Consider the following 20,320-nt stretch of genomic DNA (forward strand, 5'->3'; position numbering starts at 1 on the left):
GGAAATGCGTAACAGAGTCATGTGACTGCGGCTGCGCTGGTATGGGGCGGAAGGATTCTTCATTCACTTCATGTGCAGCTTCCTTGCATTTGCCAGTGTGACCGTCTTCCTACCGGTTCGACAGCTGCTTCATAATCTTTTCTGCTTACTCTTAAATCATGAAGATCTGGACCTCGGAGCACATATTCAAGTAAGCGCAGATTTCATCCATTCAGGCAATGTGTGTTCTGTTTGCTGCTTGCAGATTTAAACCGATTTTCCTGACCGGAGCTTTTATTAACGTTGATTTTCTTAGTGTACCATATACAAAGTTAGACCACTGAACATTGTTTTTTTTTTTTTTTTAAAAACATGTTTTTATATATATAAACTAGTTTATTTTGTTATAACATGTTCGAACATATCAAGTATATTGATATAGTGTTCCGTAATTGGTTTGGTTTTAATAACACCAAAGTACTTAAAAGATTTTGGCTATTTAAGCGGCTAAGAAATTGAATAAAACTGACCATAAGACGCTGTCATTGACTGGTCTGCAGTTTTTCAGCTTGCGTAACTCGCCGGTCGGATCCGAGCAGCCCTTTAACCTTTCCCCTACATTCTTCCGTACGTGCTGCCGTAATTGCACACGTCACTGAATAACGGCGTTGTGTTCACGTGTCTCCATGGAAACGTCTGTGTTCTACTGCTGTGAGTTAGCAGTTCTTCCCGTCGCTCTTTGTAAAGTAATATCACATTTTAAGCTTTTGTAGGTATTACTTAACAATTTTTTTTCTTCAGTTATCAAAGCTGGAGCTGCTAAATTCAGCTTTATTCTTTATATTTTCGTCTTGTTATAATTATGTATTGACCGAGACGAGTAAAGCATGAACTCTGAGGTCAAGCGTGCCTACATCCATATCTGTAAGTTCAAATATGTTTTAAAGAAGGCTTTAGTTAAATGCCGATATTATAGAAAACTGCAACTGTAAGGTAAATTAAATGAAATGAAATATAATTCAATTTAAAATTAACCCTCTGCAGTTTTGAAGCTACAGAATGAGCCACAAACAATGAAGAAGTACTAGCTTCTTTAGTGTTTTGCTATTTTACCTTGGGAGTAAATGTAGTTAATAAGAGGAAACAGTTGCCGTTTGTAGGAATAGGAATTTGTTTAACTGTTAATTGTAGCATTTAGGTAAATGTATAATTGTGAATAAAATGATTCACTCAACTCTGTAATGCTGTGTGAAATGGTAGTTTTTTTGTGTGTGACTTTTATTGATCAAATTCTGTATTTTTGTTGCTTTTGCCCCCACAGCCATCCTTGGGAGATGGTGACCAAGGCTGCTATGCAGAAGTATCCAAATCCCATGAATCCCAGTGTGTTTGGAGTGGATGTACTAGACCGAAACATTGACCAACAGGGCCGCCTCCACAGCAAAAGGCTGCTCAGCACAGAGTGGGGCCTACCATCCATTGTAAAATCTGTGAGTGTCAAAACCCAAACACATAATCTTTCCAGACAGTGATGGAAAACAGATGTGATATTTATGTTAAAAGTCGCGTGATAAAACGGATTACAAAAGTCCAAATACGTCCATCACATGGTTAACTTTCCATGCTGCGTATCTGACCTTAACATGCAAGGTTTTTTTGTCCAGTAATAGTAACAGACATGGGTTCTTGTTGGAGCCACAGCGAGTTCATGGCGGTCTGCCACAGCTCGTGCTGTACGGGACATGGTGGTCCCATATCCATCATTGCTCAGATGTGATCCCTGACACCGTGTGATGTAACTTTCCATCTGTGTGTCAGCTCGGTCAGAACCAGAGGTGACTTGAAAGCAGAGCAGTGACGAAGCCCTCTGGAATTGCACAACTTGTAATTTGAACTCTTCCAATGGGAACCGTGATTCCATGAACTCTGTAATTCGAACTCTGAAACGATGAGGTTGCAGAAAACTGATACTGTGCCATTCTAGCTGTCTGAGATTGTTTTACATCAACATTTTCTGCCAACTCTTGGTTAGATATATGGGAATAGGTCTGTTCTCTCTAGTAATATGATGATTCAGTTTTTTTTTAAGACCAAATGTTTTGCTGCCTGATTTTATAGCTTATTTTCACATTAATGAATTAGTAAAACTCTTCTGTGCTTCCTGTGTATATAAACTTCATGTTTCATATCTTGAGTTTTAGCACCTTTTAAAGGCTCTTTGGGAGCTGTGGCTTATAATCCCAGTATCATTTAGCATGTAAAAATCTGTTTTGTAAATTTTAGCCTGGTTGTAAAATGTCTTCCTCTTTCTCCTTTAGCTCATCGGAAATGTACGAACGTGCACCTACATTCAGGAGAGCTCGATTGTGGATCCCAAAGAGAAAATGTTTGAACTTCAGTCCTCAAATGTAAGTAATAAAAACATCCTTTTCTTTTGAAAGCTTGGTTAGATTTCCTGGGATTTCAAGATCTGCCAAAGATATTGAATGTCATTCCAGGAGTTAATATCGGCTAGAGTGAAAGCTTTAAAGCTTTTTTTTGTTGTCGTTGTTCTTTTCTATTTGATGACAAGCAGTGACAAAGCATGTTGTGTTTGGGTTGTGTCAGCCTTGGACAGACACACCCATCTTAGGTAGAGTTTGTGTTACTTTCGTCCGGATGAGCTCAGACTGTTCAATAACATGATTCTCAGAATGAAGTTGTACTTGTTATACAAGTTGAACTTTCAAGAAGAATTGTTAAGAGCTTTAGGGAGACTTGTCTAATTGTTCCAGCTTTAGGTGTGGAAATAAGCCCATAAGCTGCACATACTTAAAGTGTTAGCAAAAATTAATTCTTGATGCTTCTTCTTCAGATCACCTTCACAAACATGGTGTCTGTGGATGAAAAGTTAACCTACAAACCACATCCTGAAGATCCAGAGAAGTATGTTTCATGTTACTCTGTCAGTTTTCTTTTTTTATTGTGAGTTGTGATGTACTAAATTTTCTCTCTGATTTCTTTTAAATCATCATTCTTTTTAGGACAATATTGACTCAAGAAGCTATCATCTCAGTGAAAGGTGTCAGTCTCAGCAGTTACCTGGAGGGGGTCATGGCCAACACCATTTCAACCAATGCTGGAAAGGTGAAACACTTATTTTAGGTCTGATGCAAAATATGGATCTGTGACTTCTCAATTTGAAATCAGGTTTCTTCTCAATTTTGAAATCAGATTTTGAAGGGGAGATTTTTTTTTTGTTTTGTTTACAAGTACCTGAAGAGCATTTTATACCTAATGTTAATATAAAGGAAATGGATTAAGATTTTTTTGCTTTCTGAAACTACCTACCTGAATTTAATTTAAAATTCCAAACGGAGAGCAAAAAAATAACTTGAAGCACTGTTACACCCTGTTTTGAAATGACCACAGAAAGAACAAAGTTACTGCAGCCGCATTTAACACTTTATTGGCGCAGTTAAACCACAAAACGATGCATTTTCTCTTTCATTGTTTTTCATCTTGCATCAGAAACACCTTTTTAGTTTGTCTGAACATTCAGTGTTCATACTAACTGCAAACATTAGGGGATTGATCAGCTGTTTTTTTTTTAAAAAAAAAACAAACAAGTAAAATAGATTATTTAGCAATAATTAAAACAGATTTATTTATTTAATAAATAATTAAATAGATTGAGTTTAGCTTTTCAAGTTATTGGACTATAATCTGTGCCTGTAGGTTTTCTTCTCTGGACAACACATGCAGCCTTTGTGAAATGTTTTACTGAATTCTTAACAAAATTAATGACTTGAGTAGAAAGGAATTTGCAAGGTTAGGCAATGTGCCTTGTTATCTAAAGACTGAATGTTGGAACATCCACAATAACATTCTTCGTATTATCTTTGCTAGTTGCTGTCTTCCTACAAAGTTCTGCTATGAGCACGACCGCTATTGCCTCATACTTTAGACATTCTGTAATATTTATCCCTTTAATTGTTCTGTGATTTTTATTTTAATAATTTCTAATCTTTATATATGTTTATTCTTGCTCAGGGCCGTGAAGCCATGGAGTGGGTTATAAGGAGGCTGAACGCAGAGATCGAGGAGCTGGCAGCCACAGCGCGAGGGACCATCCGAACCCCAATGGCTGCTGCAGTCACAGAGAAATGACACCTGCCTCCCTAGTTTAGAGACTGTACATCGAGACCACCAGCCTCCCTTTGTGATGCTCTGGTGCTGATTTGGTGCTCTGGGCTTTCTGTATTGTTCAAAGGGTACACTTGTAAACTTTACTATCTATATTAGATGTATTTAAAGCAGCAGACTGCAGCATGAACTGGTTGTGAAGAGACTTTCCAGGGCACCACAGCACTGATGTGGGCGACAGATGGAGAAAAGTGCGGCACACTCAGGGACAAGTTTAAACACCACTGACAGGAGCAACTAGCTGAACCAAAAACACAAGAAAAAGTGCCAAAACAGACCTGGCTTTTTGTCCAGTCTCTCTCACACTTATCTTTGCCAGAAGTGCTTTGATACTTTTGTGTCAGATACCAGAATGTCATGGAGTGACATAGTTTCAGCTTTCTACAAAGATGAACTGTAAAGAGGGGCAGTTCTTATTGAAATCCAGAAGAGACTGTAGGTGATACACTGACCTGTGATGGCAGAAAACTACTTGTGAAAGTGGCATTAAAATTATGTTTATGAACAAAAGTTGGAGTAAATGAGGAGGTCAAAGGGTCAGAAACCCTCTTAACACTTTTCTGTGGGACCGTAGCAATACTGGGACTCTGTACTGGGCACCATGTGCAAACCTGATTATAAGCTGTATTTAATAACTTGTTATAAATGTTTGTCTTATGAGGGGATCAAACTTGCCATATTTATTACTTTGAGTTGATGGGAAGACCCTTTCCAATGCAATCTTTTGTTGGTGTATTTAAGTGTCTTCTGTCATAAAATTGATTCATGACACTTTTATATATGTTTTTAAACCGTTAAAGTTATTTATTTAGTTTCTTCTAAAGAGAGTTGTGGATTTTTTTGGCTATTAGTAACGTCATAATAAATTTCTTTATTTAAAAACTGCAATTTGTGTACTTTGGTGCCTGAATGAGTGAGCTGTAAATTTGTTTTGTGTCAATTCTTCAAATTAGAAATCTTGATTATAAAGAGGCCTGGATATTTGAAATATTTTTTTTCTTTTCCTCTGGAAAGTTTAAAGCAATTGAACAGGACTTGATTCTTATTAGGGTTTAGAGATTTTAGGGTTTAAAAATGAAAGTTGTATAGATAGATTTATATAGAGGTGTTCATTTTGACAACAACTTACCGCTGTTCAAATCCTTTAATTGAATTTATGAGAAAATTGGAATGCTCACTAAGACAAATTTCAAAAATGAACTTGATTACAGAAACGTTCTCCCATGGCCTACACAGCTTATATAGGAATATTGCTGACTTGACAGTCACTAACATCCTTCACCATCCTTTACTAAGGGTCAAAACTCAAGAAACGGGCTACTCACAAAATGTTTTATTCAAGCATTTTAAATGGAAAGTAGAGTTGAAGGAAGAGTTAGGGATGCAAGAAGCTGATATCTTCTGTTGCTGGTCCACTACTATGTCTTATCAACTTCAAAGTCAGAGAGCTCCATAGATGGTTGATTTTATTTTGCAGTATGACTAAATTGGTACCTACCCTCTCTGCCAAAAGTAACAATGCCAGGTATAATGACCATGGTATCACTGTTTGCTTGACCAGTAAAAAAGTGTCCAGGTTGATGCAGTAATCCATGTAAAAAGGTCCCTGACCAGTACTAAGTGAATGTTTCTTTTTCAATTTTTCATGTTATAATATTGCAATTTCCTAATAAAATGATTTTGGTTTCTAAATTTAAATAAATAATGGACTCTATTACAGGCTGATGAATCTATATAAAAGTTTCACTTATAGAGCAGAACTTCTGAAATAAGTTACCATTACCATTTTTTTTTTTATCAAAGTCTTTTTATTATTTTTACATAAATCACAAAAAACACTGACAAAGACGCACACAACAGAAATAACTCCCACCCCCTGTCCCCTCCTATATCGGATCTACTCAGTTGATGCAAAGCACAGGTTTGTGCATGAATGAAAGAGCCAACATTTGACCTTAACACAAATTTATCTGCTGAAATTTTTTCTACGTAAGATATAAGTGGCTGCCAGGTATAATAGAATTTGTTTACAGAACCCCTAGCTGCATATCTGATCTTCTCCAAATGAATGTAAGATATAACCTCTCTTAACCAGTGTCCATATACTGGAGGATGTGGATCCTTCCATCTAAGAAGAACGAGTCTTCTAGCCAGTAGAGAGCAGAAAACTAACACAGTCCTCTGATGTTTGCTGAAGGAAGCCTCTATTGGAGCCACCCCAAAGAGAGAGATGATTGGTGATGGATGAACAGTTTGTCCAAATATTCCTGAGAAGGTGTCAAAGATGCCTTGCCAGTACCCTTGTTACTTTGGACAAGTCCAGAAAGTGTGTAAAAGTGTGGCTGAAGATTGTTTACAACAATCACATGTCAGATCCAAGTCCTTTTGAATTTGCACTATCTGTCCTTAGACCAATGTAGACTGTGTACTACATTGAATTGAACTATAACATGTTTCAGACATATTGAGGACGAATAAATATTTTTAATAATTTTTTTTGCCAAGAAATAAGTTACCATTTTGACAATATTCTATCTAGACTATAGAGAGGCAGTACTATGTGTGTTTTATTTAGTTTTGTCTTCCTTTTAGTGTCCTCACACGGTTTATTTTTGAAAATGATTAAAATATTTTACATAAATTAAAGTATAAAAAACATAAAATATCCCAGTTTGTTTGAGTTCACAAGAGTTCCTGCTTATAAAACTCGAACTCTACTCACATATTCATGGTTTAACATCAAGTCAATGTATCTAATATTAACAGCCCAGTGAAGTGAGAACTTTGACCTTATTAAAATTTATTGGATCAACTTATATCCTGAAAGATGAAAGACGATACCGCATCTTCGTCATAGGACTATTTGCTGTCACCAAGCGGCCAAATTAGGGGCTTGCAACTTCCTCTTGGGAAGAAACCAACGGTGGGGAAGCACACAATATCAGTTTAAGTTTAGTTAGAAGGGTGAACAAGCATTGAGTTTTTAAAAGTAGGCTCATAGACATAATAAAGACATTTATGTATGGGTCCACATGCTTGATTTTAGAACAGAGCTTTCAATTAAGCCTGAGGGTATTGCATTGCCGTCTCGTGGTTGGAAGATTCCTTTGGAAGTCATAATGACGTCTCGCCCTACCCGTTTAGAATCCTTCGTCAGCCAATGAAAATCAAGCATATCGCATTCCTGCAGCCTATCAGAACCGGGGGTTTATTTAAAGGTTTTGAACCGAGGGACATTTGAAATCAAACAGGCTCCGTTTAAACGACGTGTTCTCCCTCTGAGCTACGATTTACGCTTCGTGTTTTGTGGATTTATCTCTTTTGTTAGTTTTTCCTCTCTTCAACACACAAACTACAAAAGCTGTTATTTTATTTTGTTAGTAAAGCTTATCGTATTTTAGCGTTCCTTTTCGTGTTCCTTGTTAATGTAGCTCAAACAGAAGCTACCGTTTGCTGGTCGATGTAGCTGCTAAGTAGCCTGGGTAGGGTTACCTGGTTTAAAGCTGTTTTTATTCTGCACACCAGCCTGTTGCGGTTGCTTTCGGAGACTGTGCAATAATACATTTAGGTAAGTAATGACTGCATGCTTAAAAGGTCATCTGTAGATCATGTTTTCAGCGTTTTCCGCTAAGCTAGCAAGTCCTGGATCACAAAGATGGCTGCTGTGCCTACTTAAATTATATAATAGGGTTTATGGTTATTATAAATAAATTGTATAATAAAATTAAAGGCGCTAGATTATTTAATTGGTACTTCTAATAATTTGTTAACCAAACCATCTCTTTTAACAGATCATGGACTCATCCACCTCGTTCAAAGTGATAAAGGGCATGAAACCCCAAAGGCCAGAATTAATGGTAATGCATAGCATTTCAATGATATTCAAGTTGCTAAATAGGAAATATGGTATAGTAGATTACTTGACTTTGTCAGTTGTACTAAAGGACACTATGTGTTTAATCTCCAGATATAAACAATGCAGAATAATTTTACAGGTTCCTGTAACTGAAAATATGAAATCAGTTTATTTTCCAAGTAGGGGTGTGCAATGTGGGTCTAAAGTGACTAATGACTAGAAAACTAAAATTTCTTTCCGGTCTTTAATTTTTTTTTTTCTTTTCAAAAGGTAACAAAAATGTCACAGCGATCATAGCTAAATACACAAATACCACTCTAAAAAGACCTGCATTTTTATATGGGTTTTCTTTGGGACTCTATTTACATAAAGAAATGGGGGTTTTAATCGCTTAATTGTTCACACTAACCACATTGAATTTTATGCTTAAGCTAATTGCTTTGATTGCAACCATTTTTTGTTTTGATTGCAGTCAAACGGCAACGGACCGAAACGGGTTCCCGTGTCTCACCATTCGCAAGCCATTCAGAAGCCCATAGTCACACCGACTCAGCATCAGCGGGTTCTGGGCATGTCGAATGGGCCGCAGCGTATCCAGCGGCCTGTTAGCCAGCAGAAACCAGTGCCTCATGTCTCTGTAGCGGTCAAGCACCCTCCTCCTGCTGACCAGAATGTAAACCCAGCCACTGTGAAACTAACTCCAGCACCACAGCCAAAACCCGTTTCCCAGCATAACCAGCCAAAGACGCATGTGCCAGCTGGCCACTCTGACTCGACCAAGCCTCCGTCGGAACCAGCAAAGCAGGAGAAGCCGCAGAGTGAGTGCATCACTGAGCTGGAGCTGGAGCAGGAAATGTCAGAGTTTTAAATGAATACTAAAATACTTGTTTGCTGTTTTAGCCAAACCTGCCAAGACCAGTCAGGCCTCGTCATCAAAGTATGTAAAGTTTAAAATCTTAATACTTTTCATGCATTATGCTGTTTTAAAATGAGATGAGAGCTACATCCTGTTTTCAAACAGGAAACCATGGAGCCTGGAAAATTTTGACATTGGCCGTCCCTTGGGAAAGGGCAAGTTTGGCAACGTCTACCTGGCTAGGGAGCGCCAGACAAAGTTCATCTTGGCCCTGAAGGTTCTCTTCAAGAAGCAGCTGGAGAAGGCGGGGGTAGAGCACCAGCTGAGGAGAGAAGTCGAGATCCAGTCTCATCTGAGGTACAATGTGCTTATAATGAAATGTCAGCCAACAGGTTGTTTAAAACAGTCAAGCAGAATGGTTTGTAGACATTTTACATGAATCAGCAGTTTTATCTTAAAATACATTTCAGCTCGCATTAGTTTCCCCGTTTTAAGTTGTCTGCAGAACTTTGAATAATGTTCTGAATATATATATATATTTTTTTTCTTTTCTGCAGACATCCCAACATCCTTCGCCTCTATGGCTATTTCCACGATGCTTCTCGTGTGTATCTCATTCTTGAATATGCACCCAGAGGAGAGCTGTACGGCGAGCTGCAGCGCTGTGGGAGTTTCTCTGAGGACAGAACTGCAACAGTAAGTGTCCCAATTTACCAGCCAGTGACCATTTTAAACATGACTCGCATATGGTCCAGTTAAAGGTCACAGTTGTGACGCTTTTCTTTTTATTTTGCTTTTGTTGTTTTTAGTACATCATGGAGCTGGCAGATGCGCTCCACTACTGTCATACGAAGAATGTGATTCACAGAGACATCAAGCCAGAGAACCTGTTGCTTGGAGGTAATGGGGAGCTGAAGATTGCCGATTTTGGTTGGTCTGTTCACACTCCATCTTCCAGGTATGTCCATGTTGACATGTCTTGGCATGCTCTGTAGTCATTTCAGATCTGACATTTTCTGTTTTTTGTTGTTTTTTTTCCCATACAGGAGGTCCACCCTGTGTGGAACACTAGACTACCTTCCTCCAGAGATGATCGAGGGCAAAACTCACGATGAAAAGGTGGACCTGTGGAGTCTGGGGGTCCTTTGCTACGAGTTTCTTGTTGGAAAACCCCCGTTTGAAGCAAAAACTCACGATGAAACCTACCGTAGGATTTCAAGGGTAAGAATTCTGATGAAGTGGTTTTTGTGTAAAATACACGCAACTCCTAATTTCCGCAGGAGTTTTAGGGTAAAGACGGTAATACAAATATTTGAGCTTTTTGGAGCACATAGTTCCAAAATAAAAATATCTTGGGTGATCAAACCAAACGGCTAATGTGTTTAATTTTTTTTTTTTTTTTAATTGACGCAGGTGGAGTACAGTTACCCTCCACTTGCTTCCATTAGTGCCGGAGCTAGAGACTTGGTGGCCAAGCTGCTGAAGCACAACCCCATGCACAGGTTGCCCATTGAGGGAGTCCTTTCCCACCCCTGGGTGCTCGAATGCTCAACAAAGAAGCCTACAACGCTGAGCTCTGAAGAGTCCAGTCAGTGACTGTTCTCCCAACAACTGGCTGTGCCTACACAGTTTTGCAGAACGTTAACATGCAGCTGATTTTTCCACAACCTGCTTTGACTCTACAAAGATTTTCACAATGAGGATTTTTTTTGTAAATATTTAACTGGTTTTAGTAATTATGAAAAAATTTTCTCAAGGTTTTGGGAGATGTTACTTGAAATGTGAATAAATTTTCTTCTATCAATTTACATTTAGAAGCAGAAACATTGTGTTAATCAATGAGGTGTTTCTTGGTTGCAGACCTTTTAGGACTTGAATTGGACTGAGCAGCTGATCAAATTCAAGTACAGTTGTGCCCAGCAGAGGGCGCCAGACAACCACTGAAACAGATTTTTTTTTAATTTTTTTTTTAAATGGTGTCTATATGAGGTGGTTTATTTTTGAAGATAAAATTGACAGAAGCCTTTTTCTTGTTTACAAAATGGAAATGAAAACAAATCTAGGTAATGAAAGATGGTTTCATCAGAGGGTTTTATAGTTGGGTGGGCGGCTGAGGAGTGAGGCTAAAGCAAACTACGTTGATGGTCTTAACACATTTAACTGGAACAGGAAAACACTCCTGTTTTAGTTTTTCATCTGTTTTCTTTGCATATGCATAAATAAGTGTATTCTATATTCTAATAAGTGTATTAAGCATTCTCGTGTTTAATATTTGTTTTACAGCAGCACCGCATCCAGTCTAGAATAATTCCACTTAAGATGGACTGATCTATTTTTATTTTATTTTTATTTTTTTGATGGATGGTTTTATGCAGTACCTGTGAAGGGAAAAAAAAATGTTTGAAGGAAAATGTTTAAAAACCAGCACTTGATGCACATTCTAAATCAGTTTCAGCTTTAAATTTCTCTCTGGGCCTTTCCACAGCTAATCTACTCATTTAAGTCATTCTATTGTTACTTGCACTCACTGTGGTACTGGGAAAATAATATTTTTGCAATTTTATTGCAGATTTTCTAATATGCATTTTAAATCTTTGGGCTAGACCTGAATGATATAACTTCATCAACCTTGTCAAGCATCTTAGTCCCATAAAAAGGAAAGTGCTCTCCTTTGCAGACATGTTTTAAATCAGTTATCTTGGAGAATTTTCAGGTATAAACAGCATGTTTGAGATCATGCAGGCTTTGGGTAGGCCAGTCCTAAGGTTTAGTTGTGTTGTGTGTTGGTTTACTCTCCTCCTGTGGAACCAAAGTGATTAGATTTAAGGTTCTGTAACTGCAGGATTTCCTGGTAGAGATCAAACATGATTCCATCAACTATGAAAAGTTGTCCAGTTCTTAAGAAACCAAAGCAGTCCCAAAGTCTAATTACCACCACCACCATGTTATTTCATAAGGCAATTTATTTTTTTCTTAAGGGGGAATCTTAGTTTAATTAAAAACAAAATCATCTAAAGATATATTTTATTTACTTGAAAATGTATTTTATCTTCAACCAATATTGAAATTTGCTTGATGGCCTGAAACATTCAAGTGTGACAAAAAAGCAAAAGCAGAAGATGTAATGGACAAACACTTTTTGATAGTACTACACTTTCATAATTTGTATACTTGACAAACCACCGTTGTCTCGGTTTGTGCGTTTAATCTCTGTGTCCACTAGGTGTCTCCCTGCGACAATATGGAGAAGTAATGGAGAACGTTTAAAGTGAAATGACTACTATAAAGCTGGGATTTTCTATCATTTGGGTTTGCAGATAATGTAATGCATGATTTTAAAAATTAATCTTACAGTTCATGTAATTATATGCTGTTAGGGCTTTATTTGCATATTTTGCTTAAATCATTTCCCCCCTTTGAGATTTTCTGAACATTTTCATAACAGAAGAGGACTATGGGATCGCTCTAAATACAGAAAGAAGTACACGTCTGTTTATCTATACCCTCCTTTTGCATGTGAACAGGCTCTTAACTCTGCAAGATGGAGCCCATCTGGTCGTTAGATTCGTTTGCAGTTGCTGTGATTTCCTGACGTCTCCAAATGAAGCCACCCGGAAATAAATGAACGGCTCGTCCAGATGTTACCCGCATGCTCAGGAGGGAATCAACAGAGTGAATTAAAAGGAAGGCCTGATGCCCGCCTGCAGCAGAAAACTGTTCAAGCGCAGACATGCTTGCGCTGAAGTTCTCCAAAGTCACGAATGTAGAGTGAAGACCAATTTACGGCTCGAGTCAAAATAAACTTAGAAACTCTCTTTTTTAAAAATCTAATTTTAAAAAAATATGACTCCTACCATCACCATCATTTTCTGTTTTATTATAGAGAAAAAAAATACACGTTCTGATCGTTTTTTCTTTTACATAAAACCACACACATTTTTTACAATATAATTTCACTTATTTCTTTATTCTTCAATATTAATTTCACGATATATGATCACCACTTTTGAGATATACATTCCATCTTTTTGAAACCACAATAACACACTACACATACGGTTTTTTTTAAATAACATTTCCACAGGACCCATTGGATTGCACAGAATGAAAAATGTATGCACATTTTCATCTTTGATAATCTCACTTGTATTAATTATGGTTTTCATTTTTTTTTCTATATTTTTAGACATCGAAATTTTTAAAACTGGAGCGTATCAAATTAATTTTCATAAACAGGCCATGTGTGGATCTAGATGCGTTATTTTTAAATTCGGTGTGCAGTTTCAGTTCGGAGCTCCCAGGCTGAGAGAAAACGGGGCTGGATGGAGAGGTTTGGGGGGAGGGAGGTTAAGGGAAGTTAAGATGGGACTTTGTTATTGCGTGTTGATAAACTCAGAAACAAAAATGAGGGGTCTTGTGGAGGGGAAAAAACCTGTCAAAGCATCAACACGTCCACGCCACTGAACCAGAACACTTAACTTTTATGTGTATCTATGTCCCATTTTCTGTAGCCTGTATCATACATTCAATGCATAGTTTGTACAGTTGCTCTCTTCTATTTGATGTTTTAACACCGCCAGTTATTATTATCAGGGATATCCAGATTTTTTATTTTTTATTTTTATTAAATAAAACAAAAACGTTGTTCGGCTTTGATACAGAAAAAAAATCGGATTATTGCATTTTTTAAAAAATATATATTTTGCCTCTTTTGTTCTTCGGGCTTGTTTTGGGCTTTAACACCACAGTCAGCCCCTGCAGTCACGTTGCAGTTTAGACTAAATTTAATCACTTTTCCTCCTTTCTCCAAGCCTCTCAAACTCGATCGTTGTGGGGAAGAAGCACCGCTAGAGCGACACGAGCGTCTGCCCTCTTTTTGCAACTTTTCTTAAGGTCAATGTTGTAAACGTTCACTCCACTGGAAAATATGTCTGTGTTTCTTTTGTTCGCATATGTATACAACAGGTATCGACTGGGCGGACGCGTTAGACTCCTTCGCTGCTGTTGGACTTAGTGTGTGTAAAATACATGAGAGATAGTGCGCAAATGTGTATGCGTGTGTGTGCTCAGTGCGCGCTTTTACGCATGAATCAAGCTGAGGGGGAAGGAGCGCACGTGAGCGCTTAGTGTTTGTGTGTTTTTAATGTTTTCACTAAATGGGAATTTGCCGTTAACGAGTACGGGTGCATCTCAATAAACTAAAATATAACCGAAAAGCCAATTTATTTCAGCAAAAATAAAAGTGAAACGTATTTTATAGATTCATTACAGGCGGCGGGACGTCGCTGTTTCAAGCGTCTATTGAGTCAATTAAGGTTTACAGTAAATGAAAACCTCACATTCAGTTTCTGGGAAAGTTAGAATATTACTAGGACCAGATGAAAAAAAAAGGATTTTAAACCACAAATGTTCTCAAAGGCGTTTAGGTCAGGAGAGTTTGCAGGCCAGTCAAAGCATAGTGACACAAGTGAAGCATGAAATTATCTAAACTTTCCTGGTAGATGATCTGATTCTGGACTTGATAAAACACAACACCTAGATTCTGACTCATCCAGGAGATGACCATTTAAAGTGCTCAAACAACTGGATATTTTCTCTAATTCTTTTTTTCTTTTCTACAGTTTTTCCTTCCACTCAACCTTCCACTTTCAACAGGTGGAACAACCGGCTTCTTTAGTAATGAACTTTTTCTGGGTTGCTCTTCTTGCTCAGGTGTCAGTTACTGTCTAATGAACAGTTTTCAAGTTATCATCCTTGAAATAAAAACTGCTATGGTGATAATATCACATATTTGTATCAAAACTGATCTTTTTATTGGTCTATGGAATATTTTCCTTCTTAAAGAAACTGAATTTGGGGTGTTCATTTTGTATAGGCAAAATTACTAGAAAATAAACTTTGAAAATGTGCCACTATATGCAATGAATATATAAGAGCTTTTTAAACGGAAATAGTAAAAATAAATTTGCTTTATGATTCTATTCTCATTTATTGAGATGCATCCGTCCTCCAATGACTCGTCTCTATTCTTCTATGTTATATTTGAAAGCCTCTATGAGCCCTTCCATGGAGTGGATGAAACCGGATATGCTGCATATACCGCCTATTACAAAGATGGAGACGTCAAAGAACACCTGGTGCCACTGAAGCTTTCTCCATAAGAGCTTGAGGTGGAAGATGCTGGGAAGCAGAAAGCAGAGCCCGGCGCCCGTCAGGCTGCCGGTGAGGCCCATGAGCAGGGCGAAGTGCGGCACATAGATCGCCATGAGCAAGGTGAACACCACTAGTATACATCGGAGAGTCAGTCCCCAGGACTTTAGGCGTCCATCGCCTCCGTAGCAGTCCGGGAAGAAGGCGCGGCCCCCGTCCTGGAAGAAGGTTTTCTCAAACACCTCCACGGCGGCGAAAAAGGGCAGCGGGTAGGACAGCAAAGCTTTGGCCACCAGGAAGAGGTTGACCACGGCTCGGATAGTTGGTGGCAGGTTGTCTGTGATCACCTCCTTGGTTTCGTCTGCCCAGGTCAGGTAGGCCACCAGGGCGAACAGGCCCTTGAGGATACAGGCAGCGATGTGAGTCCATTTCATCATGCAGTGGAACTCGCTGGGTTTCTGCATGTTCCCCTCCAGGGACGGCAGAAAGATCTGCGAGGTGTAGCTGAACACGATAATCCCAATGGAGATGGGGAACTTCTTGACATCGATGTAAAACTTGACCTTGTCCCAGGCCCAGTCCCTCGCCCTGGATAGGCAGTAGGCGATCACCAGGACGTTGATGACGAAATGCGCCAGCGTGCACAACAAGCTGAACTTGGAGACGGCTTTCAGGTTTTTGAGGAAGGCGCAGGGGAGCAAAGCGACGGTGGCGATGATGGCCCACGACTTCTGGGAGATGGGCATGTTGGGGAAGCTGTTGTACATGAGATTCCCGCTGACGACCACGTACAGGATACAGGTCATCACCAGCTCTATGATCTGAGCTACATTCACGACGTGACCGCCCAGCGTTGGGAACCTGGGCGCGCAGCAGGCGTTGGCAATGTCCACATAGGAGTCCCTCACACGGACGAGCTGCCCGTCTTCGTCCTCCTCGTACAGGCAGGCGATGAGGATTTTCCCCGTGTAGCAGCACACCACGGCGGCGAAAATAATGAGAAAGAGTCCGAGGTATCCTCCATGCAGGATGGCGTAGGGCAAGCCCAGAACGAACATCCCCTGGGAACAGAAAGTACAAAAACATTGGCTGGTGTCATTAGAGCGGACCCTCAGGGGCGCATCCAGAAAGTTTGGCTGTGGTGAACTGATGGGGGCAGTTATATTGTTTTGGGGTGGCTACACCGAAACCAAAAGTGACACCAGAACTTCAGGAGTATTTTTTGTGTGTTTTTTTTTGTTGGTGCTAGCTGAGGTGGACCTTAATATTATAATGAAACAAACAAATAGATAAATTCATAAATATATATTCTGATGCTACTAATGCTTTTCTTTTTAAATGGCCTGCAGTCTGTAAGTAATTATTTTTAAATACCTGTATACAAACTAAATTTGCTGATTTTGTCATGTTGGCCATTATACCATGATGCCACTATTTCTTATATGTGTTAAGAAATAGTGTTTAAATAGTGTTACCTGTATTATTATAGGTCAGTATCAGGAATAAATTACAGACATCCAATAAGTGGAGGTAAAGACAGAAATTCAACATATTTGTATAAATTACATAAAGAAACAATTAAATTGCAACTTCTTCAACTTTGTCTTTTCTTCACTTAAATTTTCCCAAGTCATTAATATTAGTCAGGAAGTGACATCACTGCCATTCTGGTAAGGGCTCCAGCAGGGAGACCTTCAAGATCCCTTGAATACTTACACAGAATATAAATCTCAAAACTTTGGATTTGTAGTTTCATCTATCCAAAAGGAGCCTACATTTAAAAGACCAAAGGACAAACGTTGAACTCTCATTTATTTGTAACAATGTGCATAATTTTTATCTCTTTTTGAATGTCTGTTAGCTGATTTTTGCAACTTGAAAGTATAAGCTGAATGACTACGTTGTTTAAAAAAATGATAAAGAAGATTAAGATTGTTTAATTTTTTTTGTGAAATATAAATTTCAAGTTCTAAATAATACTCTTTTAGATGTGTTTAGTGTCTGCTTTCTTTGGTGTGTCATCCCCGTGCAGCAGGGGATTATCCCAAGATTATCATCAGCCTTTCTGGACCCCATTCAGAACTTTGTGGATGTACCTCTGCTGTAAAAAAAAAAAGAAAAAAAGAGAAGGTTTTAATTCATAATAGTATTTTAATGTTTATAAATATATGTTTTTTTTTCTTTTGCTGCTTGGAAGAGCAATACATTTAACAAATAAACATCTCTATAAAATTCCCTTATTCTTTTTTATTAACATAACAACATGCAGTTGCAGAAGCGAGAGTGAAGCAAAAACGTATTCAGTGATAAAGTTAATTTAATAGTTGTTTACTGTTGCTGTAAACCACGAGACAATACTTAGAGGTGCTGTGGTGGCTGGTGGGTAACGGGGCTAACTGGCCTAACTAAAGCATCTCTTAGGGCCCCATGCTATCTTAGGCCGGCCCTGTCCGCTTGCAGCGTGTTTATGTGCGGCTGCACAGCGCGACTACGCAGAAGCTGTCATGTTTTTCATGTAGTGGGTTTTCCACATGGCTTTGAGCGCATCCGCCCGCCTCTGACGTCATCACAGACTGGAGGAGACACATTCTGACGTCAGACCATGACCACAGCATAAAAAGGAACTGCGTGGATGGAGGAATTTTTGTCGCATAGCCCCCTACAGCAGTGCGCACTCACGAGTCTCTTCTCCTAATTTCTGCAGCTTTTTGTCTCTCAATGAGACGGTTCATATATATATATATATATATATATATATATAAAATTTATTTTATTCAATAAAATTGTAATTTTCCTTGTAGAATCCCCCCACTTCTTTGTTAAGTTTTAAATGGTGTAATAGCTCCTTACTTTTGATTTCCAACAGGACAATATAATCGTTTTGGTATATAAAAAAAGAAAGACTTAAAACTGTTTGCCTTATTGGTCTGCAGAATTACCAGGACCGTTGAAATTACTACAGACAAAGAATGTGTGCTGTGGGGAGGGGAGGGTTAACGGTGCTAGGACATCATATACCTTCCACTTTTATTAATGCATGAGCCGATTCTAACTCAATGCCCTCCTCTGAAAATAATTAAAACCCCACAATCAATCAAAACAACTAATTTAATAAAATTATAAATTATGTTTTCGTTTTCCTTTTCTGTTAATCTCCTCTCAGGTGTGCATTTTTCTCATATTTCACAGTCACGCCACAGGCGGTTTAACCAATTAGAACCGAGTCTTTACCTGGATTGCGTTCGTGACGTTCCAGCCCGCTTCCCAGGCGGTGATTTTTGGTTTAACTTCGGACAACTCGTTGTTCGAGCCCCCGTCCTTGGAGGCAGAGTGCGGCGGACCGGTGCCGTCTCTCTGGTAGTGGCTGTCCCCCTCCAGCCCGCTGCCGTCTCCGCCACCCTCTCCTCCGATCTCGTCGGAGGACAGAATGTCCATCTGCATGCCCTGACGGTGATCGTAATCCAGGTCGTCGCAGGAGGCAAAGCCCAGAGCCTCCTCGTTCGTGGCGGCCTGGAACCCCATCCTGGCGAACATCCCGCTCACCTTTGCCGTGGATTTGTTGGACACAGCCGTGGCTGCGTTTGACAGTTTATTAGATATCTTGCCTCTTATTAACGTCGCCATTTTTCCTCCTGTGTTGACTCTAAACTGTCCACTGACTAATTAGATGTTTTGTTCTTCCCACTCAATGAAAAATGAGGCTACTGTGTTCTGCAGCTCCTTATTCTCAGCATGAGATAAAGCCAAAGGGGAAAGCGCAAGTTTGGCTTCAAGACACGACGGTTTTCAGTTGCTATCTCCACTTCTTGTTGTGTGTGCGGCTGATGCTCTTGACTATCCCCAGGTTCATGTCACCTTCAGACGTCGCTGCTCCGTTTCTGCATCCTGGCGCTGCGATCTGACAGCTCGACGAGTGCAAGCGCACCTTTTCAGTCTCCGAGGCGCTGTGCGCAAAAGCTTTACGCACGACCAAAAAAAGAAAAAAGAAAAAGAAAAAAAAAGTCAAGCCACAGGTTCCTGCGGGGACTGTGCTGTGGGTTCTTTATTTTAGGGGGGTAGCTATAAGGTGGCAGGCAGCTTTCCCCAGGAGTTCAGGTGCCTCTACTGATGCCAATGCGGTACCGTGGAGCCCGGGGAGGGGGAGGCAGGGACGAGACACGTGTCCTCATCCGCCTGCCAATGCAAAGCACGTCTCCAGCCCTCCCAGTACCCCACCAGGAGAAAACGGGAGAGATTTGCTGCATTTCTAGGGGAGGTGCTTGCTGCACCCCGACCAGCTCTCCCCCAACCTAGAATCTATTATACCTCATCCTAGCATCCAATGGCATTCCGAGGGCCTCAAATCTTGCATAACTTTACGAGTATAAAGGGGGGTAGGAATGTGAAGAAACCCGAGTCTTTGGAGCAGAAAATATTACACAGAAATCTAGAAGCTTTTGAATTTTAAAACTGTAAAAAATTTTTTTTCCAAATTTATCTTCGGCGAAGAGGAGGGAGAAGCATCAATGGGATTATTCTGGACCGCGTTGATCGGCGTTAGGTTTGTTGATGCTCGAAGGGGATTTCTCTTTGTTTTTGGTGAAATTTTGGGGAGAAAAAAAAATCAAAATGGCAATTTCAGTTTGAAAGAATAATAGTTTTAATGAATGGAAACTTTGTCTTCTTTCGTTTCAGGGCTCATGCAATTCTGAAGTGTCTGCAAAAAAATGTTCCAGCTTCGGAGGAACAAACTCCAAACAACCATGTAGTTGCTTAGACAATTTGAGTTGAGAAATGTAAAATTTCGTCCTGGTTCGAGATAGATTCTGTCTCTCTCTCTCTCTTTCTATCTATCTTTTTAGAATGATTATTTGCTTATTTAAAAAATCGCATTCCAAAAAGGCCAGCTTTGTGTTCTTAATGCAAAACTAAAATAATAATAATTATAAAAAAATGGTTTCTTTCTGAGTTTAAACGATATGACAAAACACTCTCGTAATTCCATTCATCGGAATATGCATTCATGGAGCTGCTGTGTAACACAGACCCACATTCCTGTAATCATTTTGCAGGCGGTGCCATGTCGGTAGTACTTTGTGTGCTCTGTATCCTCAGACTGCCTTCAGGCTGCAGAATCACAGAGTCTCACCAGGACACCAAGCTGGGGCCTATTCGACTCGATGCGCCACTTCAGCCTGTAGTAACACAGACTAACCTGCATCTGCTACAACCTTGCTGTTCTTTACTTGGTAAAAATAACAAAGTATCATATTTAAATCTCCGATTCTGGCATAAAATACAAGTCTGCGTAAAAG

At 39.4% G+C, this 20,320-nt stretch overlaps 3 protein-coding genes and 1 long non-coding RNA gene across 6 annotated transcripts; 3 read left to right on the plus strand and 1 right to left on the minus strand.

Moving 5' to 3' along the window:
- Positions 1-21: 21 nt before the first annotated feature.
- prelid3b (PRELI domain containing 3) lies at positions 22-5,052 on the plus strand. The gene is made up of 6 exons (XM_007548363.2): positions 22-190; positions 1,301-1,469; positions 2,298-2,387; positions 2,834-2,904; positions 3,003-3,105; positions 4,012-5,052. The coding sequence occupies exons 1-6, from the start codon at positions 159-161 to the stop codon at positions 4,126-4,128; spliced, it is 582 nt and encodes a 193-aa protein (XP_007548425.1). The 5' UTR covers positions 22-158; the 3' UTR covers positions 4,129-5,052.
- Positions 5,053-7,372: 2,320 nt separating this feature from the next.
- Positions 7,373-12,642, plus strand: aurka (aurora kinase A). Of its 3 annotated transcripts, XR_001661713.1 has the most exons (11): positions 7,373-7,732; positions 7,956-8,021; positions 8,493-8,838; positions 8,921-8,957; positions 9,042-9,233; positions 9,434-9,572; positions 9,686-9,834; positions 9,923-10,097; positions 10,290-10,587; positions 12,100-12,198; positions 12,401-12,642. XR_001661713.1 is itself a non-coding variant. In XM_007548375.2 (9 exons), exons 2-9 carry the CDS (start codon positions 7,959-7,961, stop codon positions 10,470-10,472), a joined length of 1,284 nt encoding a protein of 427 aa, XP_007548437.1. In that variant the 5' UTR covers positions 7,373-7,732; positions 7,956-7,958; the 3' UTR covers positions 10,473-10,700. The 3 variants fall into 3 exon arrangements, 1 of the variants encoding a protein (XP_007548437.1); XR_001661711.1 differs by lacking the exons at positions 12,100-12,198; positions 12,401-12,642 and adding an exon at positions 10,737-11,325; XM_007548375.2 differs by lacking the exons at positions 12,100-12,198; positions 12,401-12,642 and having other exon boundaries at positions 10,290-10,700.
- Positions 12,643-12,824: 182 nt separating this feature from the next.
- Positions 12,825-19,171, minus strand: slc32a1 (solute carrier family 32 member 1). The gene is made up of 2 exons (XM_007548387.2): positions 18,258-19,171; positions 12,825-16,087 (listed from the first exon to the last, which is right to left on the minus strand). Exons 1-2 carry the CDS (start codon positions 18,648-18,650, stop codon positions 14,900-14,902), a joined length of 1,581 nt encoding a protein of 526 aa, XP_007548449.1. The 5' UTR covers positions 18,651-19,171; the 3' UTR covers positions 12,825-14,899.
- Positions 19,172-19,335: 164 nt separating this feature from the next.
- Positions 19,336-20,261, plus strand: LOC107835881 (uncharacterized). Its single transcript, XR_001661717.1, has 2 exons — positions 19,336-19,566; positions 19,701-20,261. It is a non-coding gene; the product is annotated as an uncharacterized LOC107835881 (long non-coding RNA).
- The last annotated feature ends 59 nt before the right edge of the window (positions 20,262-20,320 follow it).

The sequence above is a fragment of the Poecilia formosa genome, unplaced genomic scaffold, assembly GCF_000485575.1.
Source record: "Poecilia formosa unplaced genomic scaffold, Poecilia_formosa-5.1.2 Scaffold2, whole genome shotgun sequence".
Taxonomy (NCBI): Eukaryota; Metazoa; Chordata; class Actinopteri; order Cyprinodontiformes; family Poeciliidae; genus Poecilia; species Poecilia formosa.